This window comes from Melospiza melodia, chromosome 1, assembly GCF_035770615.1.
Source record: "Melospiza melodia melodia isolate bMelMel2 chromosome 1, bMelMel2.pri, whole genome shotgun sequence".
NCBI classification, from domain to species: domain Eukaryota; kingdom Metazoa; phylum Chordata; class Aves; order Passeriformes; family Passerellidae; genus Melospiza; species Melospiza melodia.
This window is the reverse complement of record NC_086194.1, coordinates 54,315,612-54,341,854: the sequence shown is the minus strand read 5'-3', so window position 1 is coordinate 54,341,854 and position 26,243 is coordinate 54,315,612. Positions and strand designations below refer to the sequence as shown.

Here is a 26,243-nt window from a genome sequence, read left to right as displayed (position 1 = left end):
TTTGCTGCATTGGAAAATCATTTCTCTGGAAAGCTGTGGCTGAAATGTAGCTGAATAGTCCTAAATTCTGATTCTTAGTTTTTGAGTTTTGATGGTCTGTATAACGTTGAACTAGTAAAGAGGAGAGGCTAAAGGCAGGTTGGCAAACTGTAGTGAAGTTTATAAAGGGATGTAACAGTGAAAGAAGCTGTGCATAAAGTTGGGTCATGGTTGTTTGTACTCCAGTAGTCACTAGTTCATAGTAGGAAGAGAATCTGCTTCTGTGCAAACACAGCCGTGAAGAGTTGCACATGGGTTATTCTTGCAATATAACTGGCTTTACAATAGTGACATTCTTTTCTAATTTTGTAATAAATATTGCTGAGATGAGTGAGCACTCACCACTAGGATACATAATATTGTCACTACTTCTAAACAGATTGTCCAAATTCCTTATATATGCTGTATGCTGTGTGGTTGTTTTGTGGTAGTTCTTTCCATGATTGCTTACCCTTCTGGCTTATTTGTGCATGCTTTGAATGCTGGACCATTTTCTACTTCAGCGGTAACTGGATCCCATTGGAGCACATGCCAGCCTCAGTTCCTTCTTTCTGATTGCCAGAAGAATAAGCAGTGTGATTATAATTCCTTCTTTATTCTTTATCTGTCCTTGTCTCAGTTCAGCTTTAGTTCTAACTGAGCTGATACAGATTTTTGCCTCTACCTCGAGAACCTTTGCAAATCATTGTTAGGATCTCCTGAGATACTCTTCCTTGCATATATGCATTTAGTCCTGTCATAACCATATTGCCTTTTTGGCAAACTTCAGGTTATTTGTGAGTCTCAGTCATCTCTTAACCTCCCCTCCCATAGAAGTTGTTGCTTTCTGCATTGAAGATGTCTGTACAGATACAGCAAGCAAATCTTTTAGTTTGGATTCAAATCCTGTGTGGAAAATGGCATTATGGCTTGTGAGATACCTTAGAAGAAGCTGTGTAATAGGCTTTCAGAGAAGTGGGTGTGGTGTCATGCTGGAATATGATCTGTTGTGAGTGTATTGTGTAAGTTAGTGTAGGGTAAGTACTTTTTAGAGCTAACACAGATACCTGGGCTGCCAGTAAACTTCCCAGACACAGCAATAAACTTTCAAGAACAAAACGACTGAACTGGCATGTATGGTCTGTAGACATCTTCCATCATGAGTAGATCACGCTCCTGCCATTTTGTAGACTCCAGTTTGGTCCAGCCCACCCTGCAGTAAAATAGTTAGGGAAAATCTCCTCACTGTAATGGCAGTGCCACTTATGTTTGTAGAAAGTATACTGATGAATTTGAGGACTCTTTAGTCATCATATCTTGAGCTGTGTAGTATTTCTGGCTAGATACATGCATTCTGACCAGTGGTAATGTAGTATTAAATCCAGAGCAGTCACAGGCCTCTGTCTCTGAAACTGCTGCTGATAATCACTCTTTACTGGTAGACATGGTGTGGGAATATTGGGATGTGTGAGTGAGTTGTGCAGGAGGAAGGAGGATAGCCCTTACAGTGTGTGTGTAGCTGAAAATTCTCATTTGTAGTTTTGCTTCTGTATGTGATCCTGATTTCTGTTCAGCATAGTGCTTGATGCAAGCATCAGGGTTTTGAACAACAAACATACAAATCAATACTGAATCCCATGGTTTGGTTGCTAATCTTAATGGCTTTTATTTAAATTTTCTCTTAGGGGAAATGGTAGCACTGAAGAAAGTACGACTGGATAATGAAAAGGAAGGGTTTCCAATTACAGCTATTCGAGAGATTAAGATTCTTCGACAGCTTAATCATCAAAGCATTATCAACATGAAGGAAATAGTGACGGATAAAGAAGATGCTTTAGACTTCAAGAAGGACAAAGGTATGTATGCTAGCAGGGCTTGCTCTTTCTGGACCTGTTCTTAATGTGATAGTCTGCTATGCTTGATTGGAAGTTATGATTCATTAAAAATATGTTTGCAAATTGTCATACTTGATGAGGGATTTGAATTTTGATTTAAATACTATAAGAAGTTGTTTATTTATCTCAGCTATACATTTTGCTTATAGAAATATTTTCTGCCAATATTTTGTGGGATAAAAAATGTATTGCTTGATTGTGGTTTTGCTGTGGAGGAACAGAGGTTTGAGTCCTTGATACCCATGGATTAGGGAGGCCAGCAATAATAGGAAGCTCTTAATTGTGAGCTTTTCTTAAATTTTTATTTTTTTAGTACTTTCTCGCACCATTTAGAGTATAGTAGGTTGAATGTTGAAGAGGCGTTTTTAATTTTAGGTCTCGGTTTTATATTAATTGTTCTTCAGTTACTTTCTTGATGATTAGGCACATGTGTTTTGTGAGCTTGAAGAGGAGTTAATTAAAAGTATGAAAAGCAAGACTTGTACAGTGGTAGTGTTTTTCCCCAAAGAGAAGGCATGAGACTTATACTCTTGGTTTCTTCAGTTTTAAGTCTGTCTTGTTTGAATTGTTTCAGCCTCCTTAGTCTAGAGATTCAAGCAAACAGAGTGAAAATCATGCAGTGTTATTGCTTGGTACCTCTGATATCGGAGTGGTATTTTGCCCCTGGAGGCATTTCATTTTAGGTCTAAGTGTTACAAACCTATCATTTTGGACCTATTTTAGTGTCCTGTGAGCAATTTGTTACATAGTTTGGCTTAGAGTGTTTGGAATGTGGTACCTGTCCTTCTTCCCTGCTCTCCCTCCCTGAGTCTCTATACAGTATGCCCAGCAGCAGTGCAGATAGAAAATGCTGTGTGTGCTGCATGGCCAGCTGAAACAATACCAGGTTATATGATCATTCAGAAGGTGGATATGAAGCAGGAATTCATCTGGGTTTTTTCCTAGCATCTTTGGAGAGTGTAATACCTTGAAGCATGTACAGCACTGACATGCTTAAAAGTGGGAAGGGTCTAGCAAGAGTTTCTCGAGAGTTGTGCAGGTTCAGTGGTCAGGCCCCACTCAAAATCCTGACAGTCTGCAACATCCAGTTTAGTCTTTGTATGTGAATCTTGCACTAAATTTTAATTAGGTGTAACCTACTTGGCTAATGAGACCACACTGAGTATTGACTAAGTACATAATGACTCATTAGTGAATTTTCTTTCTTTCTGTTTAGTGTTGTGTTTAGAATTGAATAGTAAATTTCAAATGGTTTGTTTTTTTGGTCCAAGTATGTGTTTGTGCTTTTGATATTACTTCTGATTTAATTTCTTGTTCTTTTTTAACAGCATATTACATTTTCTGAAAATTTACAAGGGCAGGGGTTTCTCTGGAGAAGAATTCTGTTCTATTCTGCTAGAATAGAATTAATTTCTGATAGCTGAGTAAGTTCTGATAGCTTCTTGAAAACGTTAGCAGGATAATGAGACTGCTGTTAGAACTTCTCTGTGAAAGTAAGGAAGTTGTGGGTTTTTTTCAGGCACTGTATTCCGTATTTCTCTAATGAGTAGTTCATTGTGAGATAGGGATTTATAGCTGAGTTGTGGCCAAATTGCAGTCTGTGCAGAGAATGAATGCAAGTGGGAGGAAGTTTGGTCATTTTCACAGTAAAGTGTTGCAAATACAAAAGTGGGCTGCTTAACAAGGAACCATTAGAAAAGTTGTAGTGATATCTTACAAAAGGCAGAGGTTAGAGTAAAAGCAGGGTGTTGTGCCTATATGATGAACATGCTTATGCTTAATGTATAATATGTGTTTACCATGGCTTTGAAATATGACTTGGAAAACCCTGCTGATAGCGCACTTAGAAGTGTGGGGAATAAGAACATTTTTACTATCACATGTTTTTCTAGTTATTATGAGTGAAGTTAATTTTGTTTCTAAGGCTGTGTATCATACCCTGACATAGTACTCATCTGCTTTTTCACTTAAGGCAGTGTGGGGTGTTTTTTTGGTTGGATCTCAGTAGGTTAATATATAGTACATTCAGTTATCTGACAATAATGTAAGTGTTGGGCCCACTTTGCAGTACTTGATTTAAGGATACTTTTTAAGATAGTAATGTTGCACTGCAAGCCAGCAATAGCTTGGCTTGTACAACTTTTTCCTGATATTTTGAGCTGCCTTACATGTTTTTAAATGGCACACTCAAAAGTCTGCAAGAGAGAGGATTACTTGTTCCCCATATTAAAGCCTGTCTCAATATTTTCAACAAAGAAAATGGAAGAAATTATATCTGTGTTGTATCTTGGCCAGCTTGGACTATAAATTTAAAGACATGAAGAGCTTTGATAGATAGTTTTGGGTTTATTCTTTCTCTACTAACTGTTCGCAAAAGAAGTGTAACACATTGGAGCAGTGTGTTACAAATTTTCTAAGTGCATTTCCCTCCATCAGTGGCAGTCAGCACCTTAGGCAGCATAATTCTTTGTATAAATTGTTTATATAAATACAGAGCAGAGTGGGTGATACATGGGTCTGTCTGCTGAGGATCAGAAGTTGTTCACTTTGCAATCTTCATTATATGTGAGATGGAGGTGATGATGAAGTTGGAGAGCAGCATTACTGATTACTGGTTAGTAATGTAACATCTTGATTCTCAGGCACAATCCTGATAGATAAAACATATGTTAGGTGTGGCCACAAGGTATATTCATTTTATGTGTTACTTGTGTAGGCTTTTGTCACCTACCTATCATTCGGAGGCAGATAGGTGAACACCCAAACTTAATGATGGGAGCTTGTGACTCTGAGGTTGTATTCAGTCTTTTGTGTGTTGAGCCACCTTATCAGTTATAAAATGAATTATTGAGAAAATGCTTTCTAAATTTGAGCTGTTGTTAGTTTTGGTACTTTTCCTTTGTGTGTGTATAGTTTCTATGACTTTGGTGTATGTCTTTTTACTTTGAGATGTTTCTTCAGTTCTCAGTTGCCTCTAACAGCTGGGAGATGTTTGCAAGTGCTCAACAGTCTAGCTATGGGATTGACATGATCTCTTTTTACTAAACAAATGGAAAATGCCTGACTTAGCTTTTGTTGCTGTGAATGTAAACGCAGTAAGTGTACTGCCTGACACGCCTTCCTCCTTTAGACTGGGATAGGTGTTTTTGCTAATCTGAGGGAGGATGTAAAACTTGGCATGGAGACCAATAATAAAAGATCTGGTTAACATTGCAGCTTAAGGTTTTTTCCTGTTTGTTTGTTTGTTTTTTGTGTTTTTTTTTTTTTTTGTTTTTTTTTTGTGTGTGTGTGTGAATTGCCTGTTTGTGTGTCTGTTTCTATAATTTTAAGATCTAAGTTTACTTTAGATTAAATTTTGAATTGATTTGCAGTACAAATCAGCAAACTTTTTGGGCATGAAATTGGTATTTGTATTGACAGTACTGTAGTACAGGAGGACACTGACTCTGCAGTATGTTGTAATATGACAGGTTACTTTCTCACAGCTGTCAAGTAGTACTTATTCTGAAATCTTGTGGTTTGGAAGGAGTCTGTGACATCAGTCATGTACTCAGTGTTACATGGTAGCTGGTTTTGTCTGTGTTTCCTCGGAAGTTGAGTAAAAGCAGAGGTGTGAATTTCAGAAACCTCTAATGCTCTACAGCTTGCCTTGCTGCTCTCAAAATAGCTGATAGAAGTTACCCTAAATAGTTCTCATGCTAGAGCTAAGTTGTCAGGAATAGTGTGACTGCTTGAGTGGTGCTTCCTATTTGTGTGTGCAGTATGGGTCTTGGGTCTGGAATAAGCGCAGACATAATTGTGTGACTTTTTAACTTGTTCCATTTCAAAAGGAGAAAAATTTCTAATTTTTAATCAAAGATTTTTGTTTGTCTGCTTTATGTTTTTGGTTTTGGTTTAGTTGTTTCGGGTTTTTTCCTTATTTCCCTGTATTACGTGATAAAACAAGGAGAGTATTTACTCCCAGGGCTTCTGTATGTTCTTGGATACAAACCACAAATGTTTCAGAACATATGTGGAGTTCCTGCAAGAGGAAAATGCAGTTGAACTTGAAAGGGGAGAATAACACTGTCATTAAATAGAAACTTAATATTGGGTGAAAATGTAAAAAAGTAGTATAGCAACAATGTTTTCTTAAGTCTTAAGGGATTAATTCAGCAGCTATGGCCATATTTGTTGTTCTGGCAATCAGAAAATAGATTAATAAAACCTAGGTTGAACAAAAGGACAATTGTCTCTTGAAGGAACTTTAAGGAATTTAAGTGTAAGGAACTTTAAGGAGTTGGTGGGCAATTTGTTCTTTAGTTTTCAGGTTGTGGTTGATAAAATCCTGCATAAAACTCTTGGAATAGTATATAATGAGTACTGGAAGAGAAATGATAAGGAAATAAAATAGTACATGTAATTTTACTATATTTAATAAATCAACAGTAAGAATAATCTATGTATTACATAGAAGAAGCTGGAGGAGGCTTTGTAGCAATATTAAAATCTGCTGGAGTTTCATTTTGAGAACGGAGTACAGAACAAATGTTGAAAACATGTTTCACAGCTCAGCATTGTACGCACTATGCATTGAACTAGGCAGGAATACTGGAGTTTCTTTAAAGCATTTCTGTATTTCAAGATACTATTGTAATGCATTTATACTAGAATTGAATTTAAATTTGCGTGTAATAAGGCCTTTCTGGTCTCCTGGGTCCTCAGATCTCTATCTAATCAGATATTTTGAGAAACACTGAACACCTTTCCTCTGAATTACATTTGGAAAAAGCTTTTTTAAAAGCCATAATCTATGGGGGCTTTTGGGTCATTCTCCCCTGCATCACCACCCTCCCCTCCCAGTCTGAAGTACTTGTGTCTTTGGGAACAAATGGTGTCCTGTTTTGTTGGATCTGTGTGGTTTGAAGACACTCCAAAGAAATCCAGAGCCTGCCTGTGTCACAAAAACGCAAAGCATGTTTTGTTAGTATTTTTTGGCCTCTCAGAAAATCCACTGTTTTTTGCAGATCATTAGTGCCATGTTTTGTTGAGTTAGCTTTCTTGTATGCAAACCTTTACTGCATTAGACCCGAACTTATTTTGTGTTAGGACACTGCTTTTGTTAGATCTCCATGAACTGAAACACATGACCAAGAGGAGGAGATGTGTTAATCCTTTAATTAGTCTAAATTGATATCTCACTTGCTGAACCCCATCAGTCTTAACTGACAAAATGGTCGGAAAGGTGCATTTTACTTTTCCAAGGGCAATCAAAAGGAGTAAGGTGAGGATTATTTTCATCCATGTGTATCTCCTGTATTTATTGTCTACCTCCTTAATAGATTAAGCTGCTCTCTCTTATCCCATATTCAGAAATAGGGATGCTGACAGAGCTGCTGCTCTGTCAACATGTAGTAACATTAGGGTTTCTGATTATTTCAGTAGATGAAGGAGAGTAGATGAGCTTCATGGTGTTAGTGAAAGAAATGGGCTGCCCAGGACACAGCCCTTCTGTTAGTGCTTTGTTGCAGCGTGTGGAAATGGACTAGGCTTTCTCCCACCCCACAGGTGGGAAGTGCAGGTCTTTAACGCAAGAGCAGTAAGATGAGGAGCTTTAAAGTCAAGTAAGTAATTCTGAGCTCATTTGAATTGCATACACTTTACTGTGAGAGTGCTTTAGGTGCTTTTATGGCACTGCTTCCGAAAATAAGAACTGGGCGAAGCTGGCATCAAGCAAACCATCATTTTAAAATGTAACCTCCAAGTTACAAATGTTTTGCCCTCATAAAATAAGTAACTATTATTTTTTTTCTGCTGTGATTTCCTTTTTTGAGAAATGGATATTTGTGTGGCATTTGTTTTGATAGAACTGAAGTATGCTGTGAACTTGAACTTGGACTAAGCTATAGTAAGCAGACTTCTGCCTGTGCATAGTTCATTTGTGGTGTCTTCCATGACTGTTTCCTTCTTCCTGAAAGACTAGCTGCTTTCCCTTTTATGGAGGATCAAATCCCCCAGTGTGATAAAAAGCGATGAAAATTTGAAATTACCGGGTGGAATAATGTAAGGATTTTGTTGGCAGAAATTACAGATCTCTGTCAGAAAAGGGCACCATGTTTGTCTAGGAATAAATTAACCGGAGTTCCACTTTAGTTTGCTTGATAGCTTGGATACAACTGAAAATCAGGCTTGAATGGTAAGATTGCCAAGGTTAATAGACTAATTTTCATATTTTCTCATGCTAAATGAAGATTTTACCAGTTTTTATTTTTAAAATAAATTTTAGTAACATGTAGTTATGAAATAGGCAAGAATGCACAAGTGTAATGAATCTCTGCATTTGCTCTTGATCTCATAAGGAAGGAATATGTAGCATTTATCCTGTTTTAGTGTATGTTTTCTAATATGAATTGCAGAGAATGTAAATAATGAGGTCACCTCACAGGTACTACTCTACTTTGTTTATGAATCTTCTCTATTGTCCTTCTTGCATGAGGGTACCAGTTGTAATTGCTGGTTATAGTGCATAAATAGCAGTGAAAAAGTCCTGGGAGTTAGTGACAGAGCCGGAAGTTGCTCAAGGCATGGATCCTGCTTTGCATATAAACAAGAGGTCTCTGGTTAGCTGGTCTCACTAAACAGTTCTACAGTCAATCTTTCTCCTTGTCATATACACACATGCAGCCAGCTGCCAGGGTAGAGTTAACTTTCCCTTGTACTCCAGAGCAAGAAGGTACCAAGATTCACTGGTGTTCATTCAGTTTTGTTGAGCCAACATCCTCTGAAGGGCATATCTAGGTTTTTCTTATACTGCAGTACTAATATCAGGTGTTTTGTTTTGAGGCGTTTAAAAATATGTCATGGCTCATACTTCAGTCATTGCTGAAGTAGATCTAACAGCAGATTGCCAGCTATCTAATTTGAAAATACCAAGATTAGGAGCCTCTGTGCTTTTCCATGTTAACTGGTGAACTGGATTGGTGAACTCAGTTGTGCACTAGTAACACAGCAGATTTTCTATACGTTTATAGACTTTAATACTTCCCTCTCTCCTTGTGAAGTGAGTGGGATTGTGTTGCACTTGCTTGATTCACCTCCTGTTTCACTCCCTCTGCAGGGGTATTTTATAATGAGTATTTTTTTCTTTCTCTGTATAATATGCAACAGGACAAAAAGACCTAAGTCAAAACCAATGAGGTATGCAATGGCCTGTGCCTTAGCTGATACATGCTAATCATTGTTAAAAGTTTAACCCTTAGCATATGAGAAATCTTCTTCCTGAATCGCAGATGGACCTAGCATTCTTTTTTCCCTTTTCAGCTACTAAACAAGAAAAGGAGTCAGTTCATTAGAGTATGGGTGTGTATGTGTACTGCCTCTATCAAGCTGAATTCTCATTATTGCTCCAAGACTTTCACTAGTTTCTGAGTTTAACTACTTTGGGAACAACAACATGTAATGAGTTCTTGTTGGATAGAAACTATTTGTAGTGGAAGATTTATTTAAGGAGGTTTTGGAAATGCAAGGTAGACAGACCCACTTGAATCTGGTTTCTGCACTGCTTACTTCACTCTGCAGGGGCTGCACTGTCCTGTGTCCCAGGGTGAAGAAGGGAAAGAATGAAGTACTAAAAGTAGATTGTGCAGGGAATGGTTGTATTGGAGATTGGTTATTGCTAATTCTGAGTCACTCAACACTTTTCCTCTTGAAGAGTGCTTGTACATATCAAAGAGCCTTGGCTTTAATGGCTTTAGTGATAGAATTATGCAGGCCAATGTGAGATAAGACCAGATTCTCTTGTGTTGAATATATGCATGTGGCAACTTAAAATGTGAAGTCTGTCTTTGTAGAGCTGCTGTTACTAGTAGGTTAGTTCTGCTTTCTCATTTTATCCTGTCTTATAGGTATTTCTAGTTTGAGAAAGGCCAGCTTATTTCTGACCCAGTTGCATGGAAATCTTTAAAAAATTTCATCACTGAGTCATGACAGATGAACAATAATGCACAATAATGCTTGTACATATTTTGTTTCTAGATTTCCTCTCCAAACTTTTCATAGGTAATATTAACACAGTTAATTTTTCTTGAAATAAAATGGATGGAGATTGAGAGCCATAGGGAGAGCACATGTTTATCTAGACTAAAGCACCATGTGGTAACATTATTTTTCTTTTCACAAATGTTTGACTAGTATAACCGTTTATATCAAACAGCAATTTATTAAAACTTGTTAAAGAACTATATTTCATTGGACATGAGATACAGCTATAAATACTGCAGAAAATCTAAGTAGTTGTATGAAAAATGCTTCTGATTTCAAAAAGTAGGCAACAGCAATTATTTGGACTGATGTTAAATCAGTTTTTCTGTCTGTTTCTCCTACCCTTTTCCTTTCTTTTTGTAGGTGCATTTTACCTGGTATTTGAATATATGGACCATGACTTGATGGGACTGCTGGAATCTGGTTTGGTTCATTTTAATGAAAATCATATTAAATCTTTTATGAGACAGCTGATGGAAGGCTTGGCCTATTGCCACAAGAAGAACTTTTTGCACAGAGATATCAAATGTTCAAATATTCTACTAAATAATAGGTATGGTTATTGCTTAAAAGTATGTAACAAAAACTGTATGTTAACATCTTTAAATCGTTATTTCAGTCTTTGCAGTTCACCTGATTGGAGTCATTAGCAAAATTTATTTTCCAAGTTGCCTAATTTCTTTAAAATCAGTTGCAAAATACTAATTCAGTAATGCGCCTGCTTAACATGGGAACTTGCAGCTGTGTATTAAACTTAATCTGTGTTAAAAAAGATTCAGTTTTAATCCTGCTGAGTCAGAGTATGGAGGGAAAATTATCTGAGTTTAAATATATTAATGCAGAATTGTAGGATGTAAGTGTTTGAAGTGTATTCTTTCTGCCATCTCATTTCAAGATCGCAGTGTGGCTAGGCTGGGTCCTCGACAAGGACTTCAGAACTGTCATGAAGATCCAGCCCATCAGTCAGGATAGTGCTTTCAAAGAGTATTTGATTAGGCATGTTCGAACATGCCTTAACTTGCAGCTATTGCTATCATCAAACTGGGAGAATAATTTGTTTCTTACTACTTCAACACATGGTAATTACAAATCATATTAGTAAGTGTGGTGTTTTCAGTGTGCAGCAGCAGTAACAAATAAAAAGCTAGTGTGAGAATAATGGATGACTTCATTACCAGCTGTTGTGCGTCATAACCTGGAGTACTAAAGCCAGGGAGCAACATTAGAGCCAGGTTTATAGCAGCAAAAAAGGGTATAGTTAAGAAAAAAGAGTAGGTAGTCAGCTTCTGGGATTTGTTGTCACAGGAAGTTTTGTGGGTAGTGTCAGGAGTCTCCAAAAAAGATGAGATACATTCAAGGATAATATCATTAACACATGCTGATGGGGCTGGACAGGGATCCCTGTTTTAGCATCCTTAACACAATGATTGTGGGTAGTGATTAAGTATGAGGAAGATGAGCCCCAAAGGGAATGGGTTCACATGTTCTTCCTAAAAATCTACTGCTGCTGTTGGAGATGAAATACTGGGCAAATTTGATCAAGGGTCTATTTTGATAGGCCTAATTTTCTCCCAGCTTTCTCCAAATTAAATTTTGCTATTTCATCCTCCTTTTTCCCTTAGCAGTCAACTAACACTTGACTGCTTTGAAATCTGTATGCTACTGCAGATTATGATACAGGTTCTTAAACAGATGTACATGTTCCTCCCCATTACTCACTGTGCCCACACACTTATTCCTATTATCTGCTGATCTCCATTCGTGTTTCTGTGTGCACCTTTGGGAACTCAGAAGCTGGGTGTAACCTTAAAGTGGAGAAGAGTGCCTTATGGTAGAGGAGGAACTTGTTATTTTACTGTGTTCTCCAATCCAGGTTGTAGAGTTGGGTTTTCCCCCCAAGAACAGTGTCTGAGCATCCTTAGGTTTTTCCACCAGCAGCAGAAAAACATGGTAGTAGATCTGAATGATTTTTTCAGCCAGTGTTTCAAAAATCCTATTACTGGTTACAGCCTGAGTCCAAACATGTGGATTATGTATCTTCTACATAGGCAACTTCAACGAATTTTTGAGCAAATACAAATAATCTTCTGCAAATACATTCTCAGAAATAAGCATGTAAAAAGGGAACATTTCTTTGTTTATGGGTGTTTTCCAAGAAGAGTAAAGTTCTGAAGGTCTGAGGAGGAAAGTGGATGGAAACTATAACCTGTATATGGTATCATCACAAAACAGTCATGTACATGCTGTTACCACAAAATTGTCATACTAGCAGCAAATCTTGCCATAATTTGATTAAATAGCATGTATTTGAAAGTGATGGGAGTTATTAAAGTTTATCAGTACAGAAAAGAAAAACCACATATAACAATGCAACGTTCATTTAGAGAAGCTTGCAGGTAGCTTTCTGTTTGAATCATCCAGACGTTACAAGTAGTGGGAGTTTCTGGTCATAGAGCAGTGCCTTTTAGCTGTTGGAACGGGCAGGCAGGAGCTCTGTATCTTCTACTCTTCCCCTCATATGTGGAAAACCTCAGGAATGGGTTAGGGGTTATGTTATTCAGCAAGTTGGTTGCTGATAAAAATAGAAGCCCTTATCTGGTCAGTCACCCTGATATACAGGCTGTATTTAAAATGTACAAGCACAGAACAGGACTTTGATGGCTTCCTAGAAGGAAGTATGACTGCTGATAATTGTTGTACAAGTGCTCATGCTAGCAATAAGGCCTGAGAAAACAGCAGTTTCTTCCCTCAGTTTTTTCCTGCAGAGTTACTGACTGGAATATTTTATGGTATAGATGTAAATTTTTACTATTATCCTTATAATGTAAATGCCATTTGATAAGCATATCCAATTTTGCTCACTTGTCTTTCCTATTCAGTGAGTTAGCATACTGTTTACTGAAGAGATGCAGAGATAGCAGAGCATTGCCTCATCATTAATGTGGTTTGGTGAAGATCACTGCTGTTTCAGTCTTAAACTTTACCTGATTTTGGGGGAAGAAAGCTTAACAGGATTAACCACTAAATAATTCTTTGCTTTTTCCACCAGAGGGCAGATAAAGCTCGCTGATTTTGGGCTTGCTCGGCTGTACAACTCAGAAGAAAGGTAAGATACAATTACACTGTGAAAAAGCATTCAGAAGTTTAATCTTTTTGCTTAACTATTATGAGGGACAGAAGACTGTTTTGTTTAGAGGAAATGTTGCTGTACTGTAATACAAGTAATTGCTTAGGAAAGTGAAAGAAATACATGTTGTCTTATACAGCATAAAACCACCAAAGTCTCTTTGTGCGGGTGTATTGCTTTTCCAGGTGTTCTGGGTAAATAATGGTAGAGACTGGCCATATAGTGATTGGAAATTAACTTACACTCCTAAGTTTATGGTCCTGTAAACCTGAGGTACATTTCTTCTGTTGGTATACCCAAGATGTTATTTAGGGAAATGTTTTTTTTTTGGCTGGCACAAACTATCATACAGCTCCTCTTCAATAAGCATTACTAACCATTACTTTTGTGTAAGATTTACCTTTACATTTCAAGAGGTTCATTGTATTCTTTAGGTAGTCAGTGCTGTTGAATCTGCTGGAAACAGAGATACAAGTTTAAATAAAAGTTATTTTGAAAGTTCTTGTGACTTGTGCTTCTGTTGTTCTTGGCTTCTTTATGCTCATACTCCAGGAAACAGGTGCACAGTTTTTTTATGATTAGTAACTTCAGTATTTACTTTGTAATGTAGCATTTGTCATGTGGAACTGACATTTCAAAATCCAGGCTGAATGTTCACTACAGTAATATGTCCATGAGGTCATTAGATACAGAGATGTTTGGATACCTGACCTTACTTTGATTTCTGCATGTTTAATTTGAGAAATAATATCCATAGCAGTAGCTTTATGGGTTTATTGTTTTCTGCACAGCTCTTATGTTGTTGATAAATGTGTTAGCATTAGTTTCGCTGAGCTATTGTCTCAGGACTCTTATTTCAGGAAAATATGCTTAAGTACAGTTATGAAAACTGTTGAGTGTAATAGCAAAGTGAAATAATCTTAAGCATCTGCCAGCTAATTATTTTTTTGTTTGGATGTACTTAATAATAAAAGGATGTTATCCTACCTTCTTGTTTAACATGCACCAAACTGGCCTAATGGGTTTCTTCCCTCTGATTTACTATGTTTTGCTTGGGTTTTTTTAATGTCTGTTTTTAAATTAATTTAAATTTTCTTTGTAAAACTCACTGTTTATTAAGGATTAATGTGTCCTTATAATGTCCCGTGTCCTTATAATGCCAATAACCCATTTTACTGTACATGAAACAGCAACATTATTATGCCGTTATGCATAAATGACACCAAGATTAAAATTTAATTAAGCTGGCTAATAGAATTGCCCATTAAACATAGAAGAATAATTAGAATCTCAGTAGATTTTCGGCAATTCTTTTGTCACTCGTTTTCCTTCTGACCTGCAGTAACAGATATAATTAATGTATATCAACAAGTGTATAATAGCTGCTGGTTTTTAAATCATGTACTTTGCATTTGGTTTACTGTTGTTTAGAATTTAATACTGTTTGAAAGGGTACAGAACTTAGTAGGGGCATAATGGAGAGGAAGTAAAAATTTAAGTACATTCCTATTTGGTTGTTGTAGTTGGGCTCCTTTAAACGTTATTCTGGTAGATTTAACGTGTTTGGAGTAGGAGGTATGACAGATTGCATGACAAGACAAGTGTTCAAATAAAAACCACCATATGCTAATACATATGAGCAAAGTATCTGCAGAGATAGTACATACCATGTAAACATTTCTTAGGGAATGTTTGCTTCAGAGATAAATATGATAAATGATGGAATTGTTTCTGAAATCGTGCTACCTTTTAAAAAGGAATTGGACTTATGTGCCTTAATGAAAGAAGGACTCGGATGATTTTACAGAAGTGATACCCGTACTACTGAGAATGCTATAAGAGCTTGTTAGGCTTCATTCTGTGGTTGTTCATACTTATTGTTACTCTTTCTGTTTGGAGTTACCTCATGTTGGTAACTGAAAAAAAAGTTTCACCTAGTGAAAAACTGAAGAAAACTGAAAGAATTCTGGAATCACTTTTAAAGCACCCTGGTTGAAACAAAACCAACATCAAACATCTTTTCTGCTTTCTGTTCTGAACTGTTGATGCTGTAGTTCAGTCTGTGTACAAAAAAAAATAATGTGTGTCTGCATTAGTAGAAATCTTTGCTTTAGTGGGAGGACGGAAAGGATTATTCACAGTGACCAAAATTTCTGGTTAGAGCTGTGGAGAATTAAAGATGTTGTGAAATATAGGAAGACACTAGAAGCATTCCAGGCTTTGGAATCAAAATTGGAATGATACAGTTCCAGAAAAAGGCTTTTATCTCTTTTGTTCATACTTTAAGAGGGAAAAGTGGGTTTTTTTTCCCTTCTTTTTAAAGTGCATGTAGAGGTCCTATATTTAGTTTGGTAATAGCCAATAGGTGCATGAAAGTTACTGATTTTATCTGAGTCCTGCTCCTGAAATGACTAGCAATGTAATAAATATACAGCATTGCTTTCTGAGTAATAATGGAGATACACTATTCACATAGCATCAACGTGGCTGTGTGGTTATTATTTATATCTTCAATCTGACTGTTTGTAGCCTTCATCAGGTAGTTGTGTTTCTTTTGTGCAGTTACAGCTTTGCTGGACTGAAAAAGAGAGTGGAAGGTTGTACTGTTCTTGAACAGCATCACAGACGTAAAGTCCTTAAGGTATCATTTCTTTAGAAGTGTGATTGTACTAAAATGATAATTCTTTTTTTCCTCCTTCCAACAGCCGACCATATACCAACAAAGTTATTACATTATGGTATCGGCCTCCTGAACTTCTCCTTGGGGAAGAAAGATACACACCAGCTATTGATGTCTGGAGCTGTGGGTAAGAGTTTGGATAGAAGCCTAGCAAGGATAAAAACAAGCCAGAAATAAATTTTAAAGTTTCTGTCATTGTGTCCTAAAAGCCGTAATGATGGAATTTTGCAAAACTGTTTTACAGCTGTATCCTGGGTGAACTTTTTACAAAAAAGCCAATATTTCAAGCAAATCAAGAACTTGCTCAACTGGAACTCATAAGGTAACTAGCAAGCACTGCTACATAGATGCCTCATAAACGGACAGGCTTCTTAGTGTTCTGAGATAATGCACTGCAAATACTTGCAAGTGGTCAGTTACTGCCCCGAGTGAGATGTGAGAGGTTTTGAGGGGCATTTAACACAAGTGACTTCAGCACAGACATGAAGGACTTTTTGTGAGTGTTCTGTGGTCTTAGCAATGTACCATTGACCAGTAAGATGGGATTTTGTAGAGTAGCTGGAGTTGCCTATTACTGAAATTGTAAAGAGAGAGTAATCAAAATGCCTGTAATTTTTAAGATGATGTTGCAACTTACTTGTCGCAAATCAGAATGAGGACGTGGACAGTAATAAGGACAAGTGGGATTTGGGAGGAACAGGTTTTTGGCATGCTGCTAGCCATGAGTTCTTCTTGTTTCAAGTCTACCATGTACACACCTTAGCTTTATTACTTTTATGGGAATGTTTCTGTTCCTTTAAAAACTGCCAGACATTTGGTAGACATAAAAATTCTGTTTCTTTCCTTGTTCTCAATAAATCATAGAATGATAAGTATTTAATTTAGTGGAACCAGAACATCTTTTTCTTTCCCTTTATTCAGCAAGCAAAATCTGCTCTTGACTCTGATATCATAATTGACATTATAAATGAGGAGAGGTCATCTTCCTAGAAATAAGGGGACAAGGTGGCGAGTCCTACAGAACTTACAGAAAGTGAACAGTAAATGGTCAGATTAACTTACTAAAAATATTACAAAGTTATATACTGACATGCCTTTCAAAATAGATTGAACAGTAGCAGGCTTCTGTGTAATGTGTTATTTGCTGACCTTAATAAATGAAGGTTTTAGCTGGTGCAGAGAAGATCAGTGGTCGGTTTTGGCGTAAGAAGAATTAAACTCATGAGTTTGGAAATTTTTGTTTTTGAGCACTAGATGGCATTGAAGCGCATGAGAATGAGTAATTCAAGGTTTTTCTTTGTATTTTATCTCTAGTACAGAGCTAAAACTTTGTGATGTCCTCCTGCTGGAAGCTTCTGTTTGTAGCTCATTTCTTGTCTTCACTGATGCTATGCATTTTTTGCTGTTTGAGCATATCAGTTTTATGAACATCTCTGCTGTGATTGATTGTGTTGCAGCCAAAAATTCTACATTTATCTTATCAAAATTTATCAAAGATAGAGGTGAAGTACATTCTGATAGTAGGAGATTGTTATTATTTTTATTCTCCCTCCTGAAAATTATGTACACCAACCAGTGTAAAGTCAGATTGACTGGTATAGCACTTGGGGCATAAATCATTAGGTCTCTTACACTAACCATTTAAATCTTATGAAAAGGAGGGCTGAACTAGGGAAAAGTATTTGCAAAGTGTCTTTTTATGACTGTCTGCATGAGATTTTGAAACCCTGCATTTATGGAAACACCGTATTAGTTCTTTTGCTCAGAAGTGTGGTGTTGATCAATTTGTACTTAGCTATTGGAAAAAAGGACGAGGATGGAATGTGGGGCATAAGAGTATTGGCAGCTCCATTTCTGGAGGTAGATGAGGCTTGAGGCATAAAACTCATAACTGAAGTAAAAAATAGAGATTTTCTCTGTATAGTGGTTTATGCCTTTAGGACTTACTTGATTATTTGATTTTTTTCCCTTATGTCTTCAGCATTAAATAAATTCTCAGTGAAAACTGCTTTTTCAGCTATTTGGTATATCTTTCTTCAGTGGCATTGGGAGCTAAGGACATAAAAGTTACTCTAAATGTGGGCTATCCAGTTTTTCTAGTCAGATACCTGGAGAACTCTTCAGATGTAGTTGGTTACATTTTGGTAAACATTGGTGTAGAGGATGTTTGGGCTGGACTGAGGCAGAAACAGTAAATTTAGTCCGTGTGGGGTGATCACCCTTTGTAGACAATTCACCATTATTTAATGGTGTTGGGCATTTGACAGTGGAGAAATTTTAGCTAAAAATAACCTGAACATGAAAATTGAAAATCATTCTTGTTTTCACTGTACTTGCAAGAACAAAAATGCCAGCTGTGCTCACTTGTGGCTTTGGATCTCATACCCTTTTCTCCTTTCTTTTTGGTACAGCCGAATTTGCGGAAGTCCTTGTCCAGCAGTGTGGCCTGATGTTATAAAATTAGCTTACTTCAACACAATGAAACCAAAGAAGCAGTATCGTCGAAAACTGAGGGAAGAGTTTGCTTTGTAAGGATGAAGAATTAGTTTAGTCATCTGTAATACCATTAAGTTTTCCCAGAGACTTTATGAACTTCAGTATTTTCCGGAGAACGAGCATAGATCAAGTGTAAAGAAAACTGGCTTTAGGTTCTTGTCCTTCCCATGATACCCACAGAGCTTGTATTAAACCTTATTTAATAGGAGCATCAAGAAGAGGAAAGAAGGCCCTAAAATTTCAACCACCTGTCAGCTTTCACCTAAGGAAATACTTATTTGGTACACCTGCTTGTTGCCCTGTCCAGAAAACAGCTCAGAATACTTAATTGTTTTTTATTGGTAAAACTGGCTACAGCTAAATATGTAGTCTGGTTAACATTAGTCTTTTATGTCATAAACTCATTCAACACAGAGGAGTTACCTGAACCATGTGTTCTAAAGTACTACCATTGGACTAGTTTTGTGCATATATCACAAGTGAAAGGTATGGAAAACAGCTGTTAGCTTATTTTAAGGGGGTTGTTCCCCTCCTTCAGGTGCAGTGGGTTTGAAGAGAAATGCGTCATCCTGTTCATACTAATGAGACTAATATCTTTGAAGCAATAGAATTATTGTCTGTGAATCAAGTGAAAGTCTGGTGGTAAATTTCAAAATGTAAAAATACAGTCTTAGCTTTAAAATGTGGGTGTGTTTTTTTGTAAGTACAAGGTTTCAAGCAATGAAACAGCACAAGGTGAAGAAAGCTTGGGTTATATAATAGCACAGGTTGTAAAAAGTCAAGTGTATTTCTGCAAACTCCTGCTATCAAGCTCAGGTTGTGGGTGTGTTTTGTTAGTATTTAAGTTACCTGAGGACTTACTGATCATCTTGGAAGGGATGTGTTTACTAAAATTTTTCACAGATGCGTGTGATACAAAATAAAGATGTGACGCTTTCCTCTGTTTTGCACTTTCGTAGCATCCCACCAGCTGCATTAGATTTATTTGATTATATGCTTGCCCTGGATCCCAGCAAGCGCTGCACAGCTGAACAAGCTCTTCAGTGTGAGTTTCTGCGAGATGTGGAACCATCTAAAATGCCTCCTCCAGAGTAAGTAATTTCCACTGGTGTAATGGTACTGACCTCTGGGCAGCGTGAACATGCACCTGTTTCAATAAGTTCGTTGTGGTTCAGTAAAGGAGATTGTGGCAGAAATGTTGACATATGCAGTTGTTGAGAGGTCATTCTGTAGTAAAATGCTTGTGTGGCTAAGTGACTCAATAGATAACAGAGTTGCTTTGTCATTCCTAGAACTAGTTGAGTTACTACCTTTAAAGAAAATACTCTTCTATGAATGTTTCTAATTTAAAAAGCATGATTTCCCTGTTATTTCAGTTTATCAGTGTCTACTTTTTCCAGGGATTTTGAGATCCTCCATGAATCTGAATTGCTGTCTTTGATGATAGAATGACAGTGGGTATAGAGTTCTGCACAGGTACCTGAGAGTTAAAGTGAAATACAATAAATTGTTTCATGAACCAGATGAGAGCCTTGGTTTTACAGGCAGGAAAAGTGAAATTGTGCAGGGTTGTTCCTTCAGTTTCTCTAGAGGAAGTGTATTACAATGTTTTGTAGGATTTTTGGAGTGTCTTTGCCATCATTTAATCAGTACAAATCATAATGGAGCATGTCCCGAGGAAAACAATGAAAAGGAACTAGAGAATCTTCAGGTCTCATTCTTTCCTCAGTATAGCTGTCAGAACATACAATCCATGATATTGTTTGAGTAAACTGAGCCTTCAAGGCAGCCTGTGCTGACTTCTTTTTATCTAAGGATTTTTTCATCTAAGGATTTTATTAAAATTCTTTCTAGACTTACCTGTTATATGCACAAAATTGTTGTACATAATCACAGAATAGGTGAGGTGGGCAGAGACCAGAGTGGGTCATCTGGTCCAGTCTCTGTGCTCAAGCAGGGTCATCCTAGAGCACATGGATTGTGTCCAGATGGTGTTTGTTGTTTTGCTCTCTGGGCAAACATTACTAATGTTCTGAAACATGAGCCAAAGAGGTTTCATTGCCTGAATATGACTGTATCACTGTGTAAAAATCAGAAATCAGCAATCTCAAGCTGTTTGCTGAAGTTTCAAAACCACTTGTACAGCATGTTGCTTATGGGCATTTTAAAGTAAGTGAATAAGAAGATCATCTTTTCTTCCCATGCGTCCATCTAGAATGGATGTGGTAATGCATCCATTCTAGAAGCTGATATATGGAAATTCAAAACAAACTAGTCTCTGGTGTCCTTTTAAAAATTAGGAGAAACCACACTCATTTTTGGCACACCACAGGAAGGTGTTGACTGTTCTCTTGAGAGACTGAAGTTCTGTTTTGAGAAGGAGCTGCTGTTCATCCAGAGAAAGTGACATGCAGATTGGAAGGACCATAGGATACTTCTCACAATGAGTTCTTACTTCCAGTTGTCTTTCAGAAAATATTATGCAGGTGGAGGGAGAGAATAAAGGAAGCAGTTGTCATAATTGCCTTTCCAGTGTCTCTTGGCATTTGTCAGCTAATTTTTCCATGTTTCTGGGTGACAGAACTGCTAAGACAGTTCATATGTAATAGGAAAACATAAACCATTATTTTTACTGCCCATCTCAGTATTTCTGTGGGTCTTTGTGTTCCTCAGGAAATCAGAATTGAGATGCCTGCAGGGAGATATAATGGAAGGCCAGAATTGGTGGCAGATAAGTTTCTTAGCAGAATTTTGCTTCTGCATTCATATGTCTTATATAGGATATCCCCTTGTTCTTCTTGGTATCCCAGCTTTGGTAGTGTCAAGTGATATTTATTTGTGCAACTTATTTCTGCAACTTTTTCCTTTTTTCTCCCTACTTTCTTGGTTGCCTGAGCTATACACTATAAATACTAGATAGCCATGTCTGTTCCTATGGACAAATATGTGACCTAATGACTCAGCAGTACTTTTATAAGCAGACAGAAGGACCCTGAAAAAAATGCTTTCATATTGATAACTTAGTTACTTGGTAGTATGCAAGTTGTATATTTCATAGCAACTGTGCAGCATTGATTTTGAAGTTTTGAATTACACAAATAATTAGGAAAATAATTCTCATTTTAAGATACTTTTCCCCCTTTTCTGCCAGAAGGACATATGCTTCTGAAAGAGGCGCTCAGTAAATAGTTTTCAGCCAGAAAAAGCAGGAATTTGCTGGCTTTTGAGTGTTTCCTGATGTATTTCTGGGTTTCAGAAGTTACGTTATGTATAATTAAAGTGTTTTTACCAGTATGATTAAAACAAAAATTAAATATAGGAATAAAACTGATTATCTTTAATCATTCTTTGCAGCCTTCCTTTGTGGCAGGATTGCCATGAGCTGTGGAGTAAGAAACGCAGAAGACAGAAGCAGATGGGCATGACTGATGACTCTGCAGCAGCTAAAGTCCCTAGGAAGGATCTGTCTCTAGGCATGGATGAGAGCAGAACCAACACCCCACAAGGCATGCAAACTTCTTCCCAACTCAAAACTCAGGGCAGCTCTAGTGTAGCACTTGGTCAGTAATATTTTCAGTTCTTATAATTACCTACTACTTGGATTGCACCTCTAGAAATTTTAGATGTTATTTACAGAGTATTGGCGTCTCCTGGATTCTTGAGGGAGGAGCAGTATTGTAAGTTTAATCTTTGTTACAAAATATTTGCCTTTGCTTTTGGAAATGTAAGTGTTCCTTTCCAATTATACGTAACTTTTCAGCCTGGTCAGAGCAACTAACTTGCTTGCTCTGTATTTTGAGGGGATTTTAGCTCTTGGTCATCTATGATTCTTTGATAATTCCACAAGCCAGTGGCTGTTCAAAGTTTCTCACAGTCTCCATAGATTGGATGAGCTTTATTTGAATTGATAAACTGATCAGAAGGCAGGGTTTAGAACAATTATAATTTAAATTGGAACAGATTCCATCTGCATGTTATGCTAGTCTTGAGCTTTCCAGGTTGTTGGGGCTAAATCAAGTTGTAATAAAAAAAATAGCAACAAAAAAACCACCAAACCCACCCCCCGAGAAGTTGGTATAACATGAAGTATCTGCCTCTGTGAATTGCACTGCCAGTAATTCTGAAACTTTAACAAAGTATCTTGCTTGAGACAAGTTTTACAAATATAACAAAGTAGTGGTTCCATATGGAGAGCGTTTGAGATACTCAGCAGTTAAGTGATAGTTCTTAAAAATATGTAGAAATGCAAAGAGTAACAACACCAAATGGATACCTGTTAGTTAAATGTTAGACCATTTTTGATTGTGCAAAGTAAGCCTAAATCCTGTGGCAGTGATAGAGGAGTTCAGCTAAAATACAGAGTTTATGCATTCTTAGCAGCTGACAATTCTGTATACTAACCATCTTGAATCAGCCCTTAATTTAACAGTAGAGCAGAGCTCCAAATATTCTGTGCAAAGATCCATTGAAAGTAGTTATTTTGATCATATTTTATTGCAGTTTATTGCCTCTTGCTCCATTCATCTGGTTTCTCACTGTAAACCCGCTGCAAGATTCTGCTAATCCATGTGTTTAGGCTAAACTTTTGGTAGCACTTTCAAGAACGACTTTCTGTAACTTTTTCTCCCATCAATGAAACTATATTAGAAGTTTAAAGAGTCCAAAGGACAGTTAATTTCTTTGTGCTTTTATGATATAACAGCTTGATGAGAGACTACTATTAGTCATTAATACTGACTATGCAAAACAACCCAAAGCAAATAGATGAGGAATCATTCTAACCTATATTGCTGTTTACCCATATGTACACAGAAAAATATGTCTAGGTAGAAAAGAAGACAATTTAATTTTCAGTGGTGCATAGAGGCATTTTCTGTATTAAACAAAACACTTCTGAAAGTTGTAATGCACCTTAGATAATATTATTAATAAGACAAATTATGTAACTCCATGACCAAGTACATACTTTAGCCAAAACTCTTGCATTTGTTTCCAAGCACCCCAAAAGGAGAGGTTAAAAAGACATTGTATCAATTGCTGATGTTCTGATTGATGAGTGGGACCCCTGGATATTGCATTTTGCAATTTAACAGGAGCTCTTCAGACTCAATAATTTTGTTATGACAGATTTCCCAGAATAGTTTCCTGTCAGAATGAACTTAAAGCTAACCAAAGAGTATGGAATAGGTAGATTAGTTTCCCCGTTTGGCATTTTTCTGATGAATTTCCACTGAGGGTCTGAGAGAAGTTTTTAATGTTGAGTATACTATCCTCAAATGTGACAAAATCTTCAATTAATCACAACATCTGAGTGAGAGTCAGCATAAGGCATAAGAAAATTGTGATTTATTTTTTTGTATTGCCAAATAGAAGATGGATTATGTTAATATAGATACAAAACAATTTTGAGGTCCCTGGATTCTTCTTAAGTCAGTTCCAAGTGCTTGTATCCTGGTGCACATCCACAAGTAGAGTTGTGGGTTGTGGGCTTTGCAGCATTTTCCAGCTGTGCTGTTCTTAAAAGTTGCAAGGCATATACTTAATACTTTTGTGTGTCATGTATGGCTTCTAATCTGCCACGAATTAATATATTGCTAAGATAGCACAATGGCAAGGATAGAAGGGGACTGAATGTGCCGACCTGGGTTAAGAAAAATTCAGAGCTCAGCCAGCCTGCTCACACACTCATTTTCTAATTTTTGGCTGCTTTCTTCTCTAAATCATTTGCTCATAGGGCATGTTGCAATCCATGCTGTTTCACCACAATGGGTGTTTGAAGCTGAAAAATTATATTCAAACATTGATATTCAAACTTCTTTATTCATATTCCCCTGCATCATCATAATCTGCTCTTACTTGTGGCAAACTCCATTTAATTGAATTAACTGTGTATTACCACGTTTCTTGCTACTGAGTGGTTGGCTTCTCCCTCAAAGTTAGCACTGCCTTTTGCACTTATACTGTAAGCTCCTAGGCCACGTAGAGCCAGGTGGGCAGGTGTTAAAACCCAAGTGCTGAATTAGAATGGGCTGGAATATGACTGGAAATGGATTTTGCAGGTGGCTACTTTTTAACAAAAGGTTGTGATATATCAAAGATAGGAAATTTTATGAGGATTGGAAGTCTAATAGCTGCCTGAAGCAGGTGGCCTTAAGCCCCAGCTTAGTTATATTGTGGAATATTGAGCTCTAGCTTGGTGTTTTTCCATCTGTGTAAGTGTGTGCCTGCACCTCATGGAAGTCACGTTGGTTATGTTCCATTTCCTATAGATACTCCCTAAAGACAGTTAACATGTAGAAGTATTCCATTTCTGTGTTGTCCAAACCCATGCTTTGCCAGTCATGTCAGCTATGCTAGATTAGTCTTCTTTTGAGTTTCTCAAATATGCCAATTCTAAATAATACTTAAAAACACCTTTTTTGTCTTTAGCAAAAACAAGCACTGGACAGCAGTTAAACCAGAATGAAGTGGCAATCCTGCTAAACCTGCTACAGTCTAAAACAAGTGTTAGTTTGGCACAGTTTGCCCAAGTATTGAATATTAAGGTAAACCCGGAGACTCAACAGCAACTAAATAAAATAAATCTTCCTGCTGGAATTTTGTCAGCAGGTGAAAAACAGTCAGAACAGCAGCAGCAGCCGCCGCCACCTCCGCCACCACCTCCAGAGCAGGAGCCTCTAAAACAGCCGATGGTCACACAGCCCCCCGTGCCACCTGCTCAGCTGGGTCAGCCCAAAGTGGACACTGATGCTGCCCAGGCAGCTGTGCAGAGTGCGTTTGCTGTTCTGTTGTCTCAGTTAATAAAGGCTCAGCAAACAAAACAAAAAGATTTTGTGTTGGAGGAGAAGGAAAATGGATCAGGAAATGAAATGTCATTACAACTCAGACAGCCTCCAGAGCCCGCCACTCCTGTGTCTGTCAGCCGGGACGACGTGGAATCTCCGGCACCTGGCTACCCACATCTGATCAAGTCATTATATGTGTCTGCAGGTACTGAAGGCCTTTATTGCTAACCAGCAAATACCTGGAGCACTGGAGATGTAATAGTGTGGGAGTAAAGAGTTAACATGTTTGCCATATGAATCTGTGTGAATATAGGAGATTAAATTGATTTGGTCAAATTTTATGTTAGGATCAGAGAATTTGTCTTTTAGTCTAACAGGTGCCATGCAGACAGAGCAAGCAATAGCTAACCTAAGAGGTGCACAAGTATTAGAGATGAAACTTTGATCATTATTGTAGGGGTTGGGGTTTTCTTAGTGGTGAATGTGGTGGTGAAGACAGTCTTTTCTAGCAGATGCATAGATGTAATTTGCCAGTTTTGGCTGTGTGTTTAGGTAAAACTTATTTTCATGAGACAGTATTTTAATTTGGGTTCTAATGCTGACTAGAGCAGTTCTTTAGTTTCAAATTCAGTGGTTACCTTTAACTGTCACACACACATGGCTAAAGGTTTCCATTGAGGTATCGTCGTGGCTTCTGTAGTCCTCTCACAGTTTAGAGTTCTGTTCGTATTTTTGGCTTGCAAATTCAGGTTATTTTACATTGTTTTGTGGTGTTTGCAGCTGCTGAAAGAAATACTCTGAAGTGCTTTGGGGCTGTTCCTGGAGGGTTTTGGGGGGTTTTTTGAGAGGTGTGCTTTTTTGTTTGTGTTTATTTTATACCTTGAGTTTTGCTGCTCTTTGATAGGGTGGCCCTTTGTCCTGTGAGACTTCTATCCTTATCTGTGAATCTTGGTCCTCCTTTGAATTTTTAGTGTTTGTGTTGCTTGCGTTTTGTCCTGGTTGTTGGCTTTTGCTGTGGGTTTTTTTAAGGAACTTGTGCTGTTTTTCTTTAACTGACTGCTTGGTAATCTCTAAGGAGCAACCTGCATCATGCTCCTGAGCCAAATGAGCTATTGGCAAATTTTGTCCAAAATAGTCAATATAATTATTGACAAATTTAGCTAATGAATTCATTAAAATTGAAGTTAACAGACCTCTATGTTTTTCGAGGAAGGAGTCCTTTT

The 26,243-nt window shown here is 37.4% G+C and overlaps 1 protein-coding gene across 5 annotated transcripts in view; it reads left to right on the top strand.

Moving 5' to 3' along the window:
• Positions 1-26,243, top strand: part of CDK13 (cyclin dependent kinase 13) — a 46,868-nt gene that overhangs the window by 15,454 nt on the left and 5,171 nt on the right. Inside the window, exons 5-13 of one of the 5 annotated variants that reach the window (XM_063158352.1) lie at positions 1,704-1,874; positions 10,296-10,485; positions 12,982-13,038; positions 15,765-15,866; positions 15,984-16,061; positions 18,151-18,267; positions 19,195-19,326; positions 21,590-21,741; positions 24,845-25,225. In XM_063158352.1, the coding sequence (XP_063014422.1) occupies positions 1,704-1,874; positions 10,296-10,485; positions 12,982-13,038; positions 15,765-15,866; positions 15,984-16,061; positions 18,151-18,267; positions 19,195-19,326; positions 21,590-21,741; positions 24,845-25,225 (1,380 nt within the window). Of the gene's footprint in view, positions 1-1,703; positions 1,875-10,295; positions 10,486-12,981; positions 13,039-15,764; positions 15,867-15,983; positions 16,062-18,150; positions 18,268-19,194; positions 19,327-21,589; positions 21,796-24,664; positions 25,226-26,243 lie in introns of all 5 variants that reach the window. The other 4 variants (XM_063158329.1, XM_063158344.1, XM_063158335.1 and 1 more) reach the window with 4 other exon arrangements.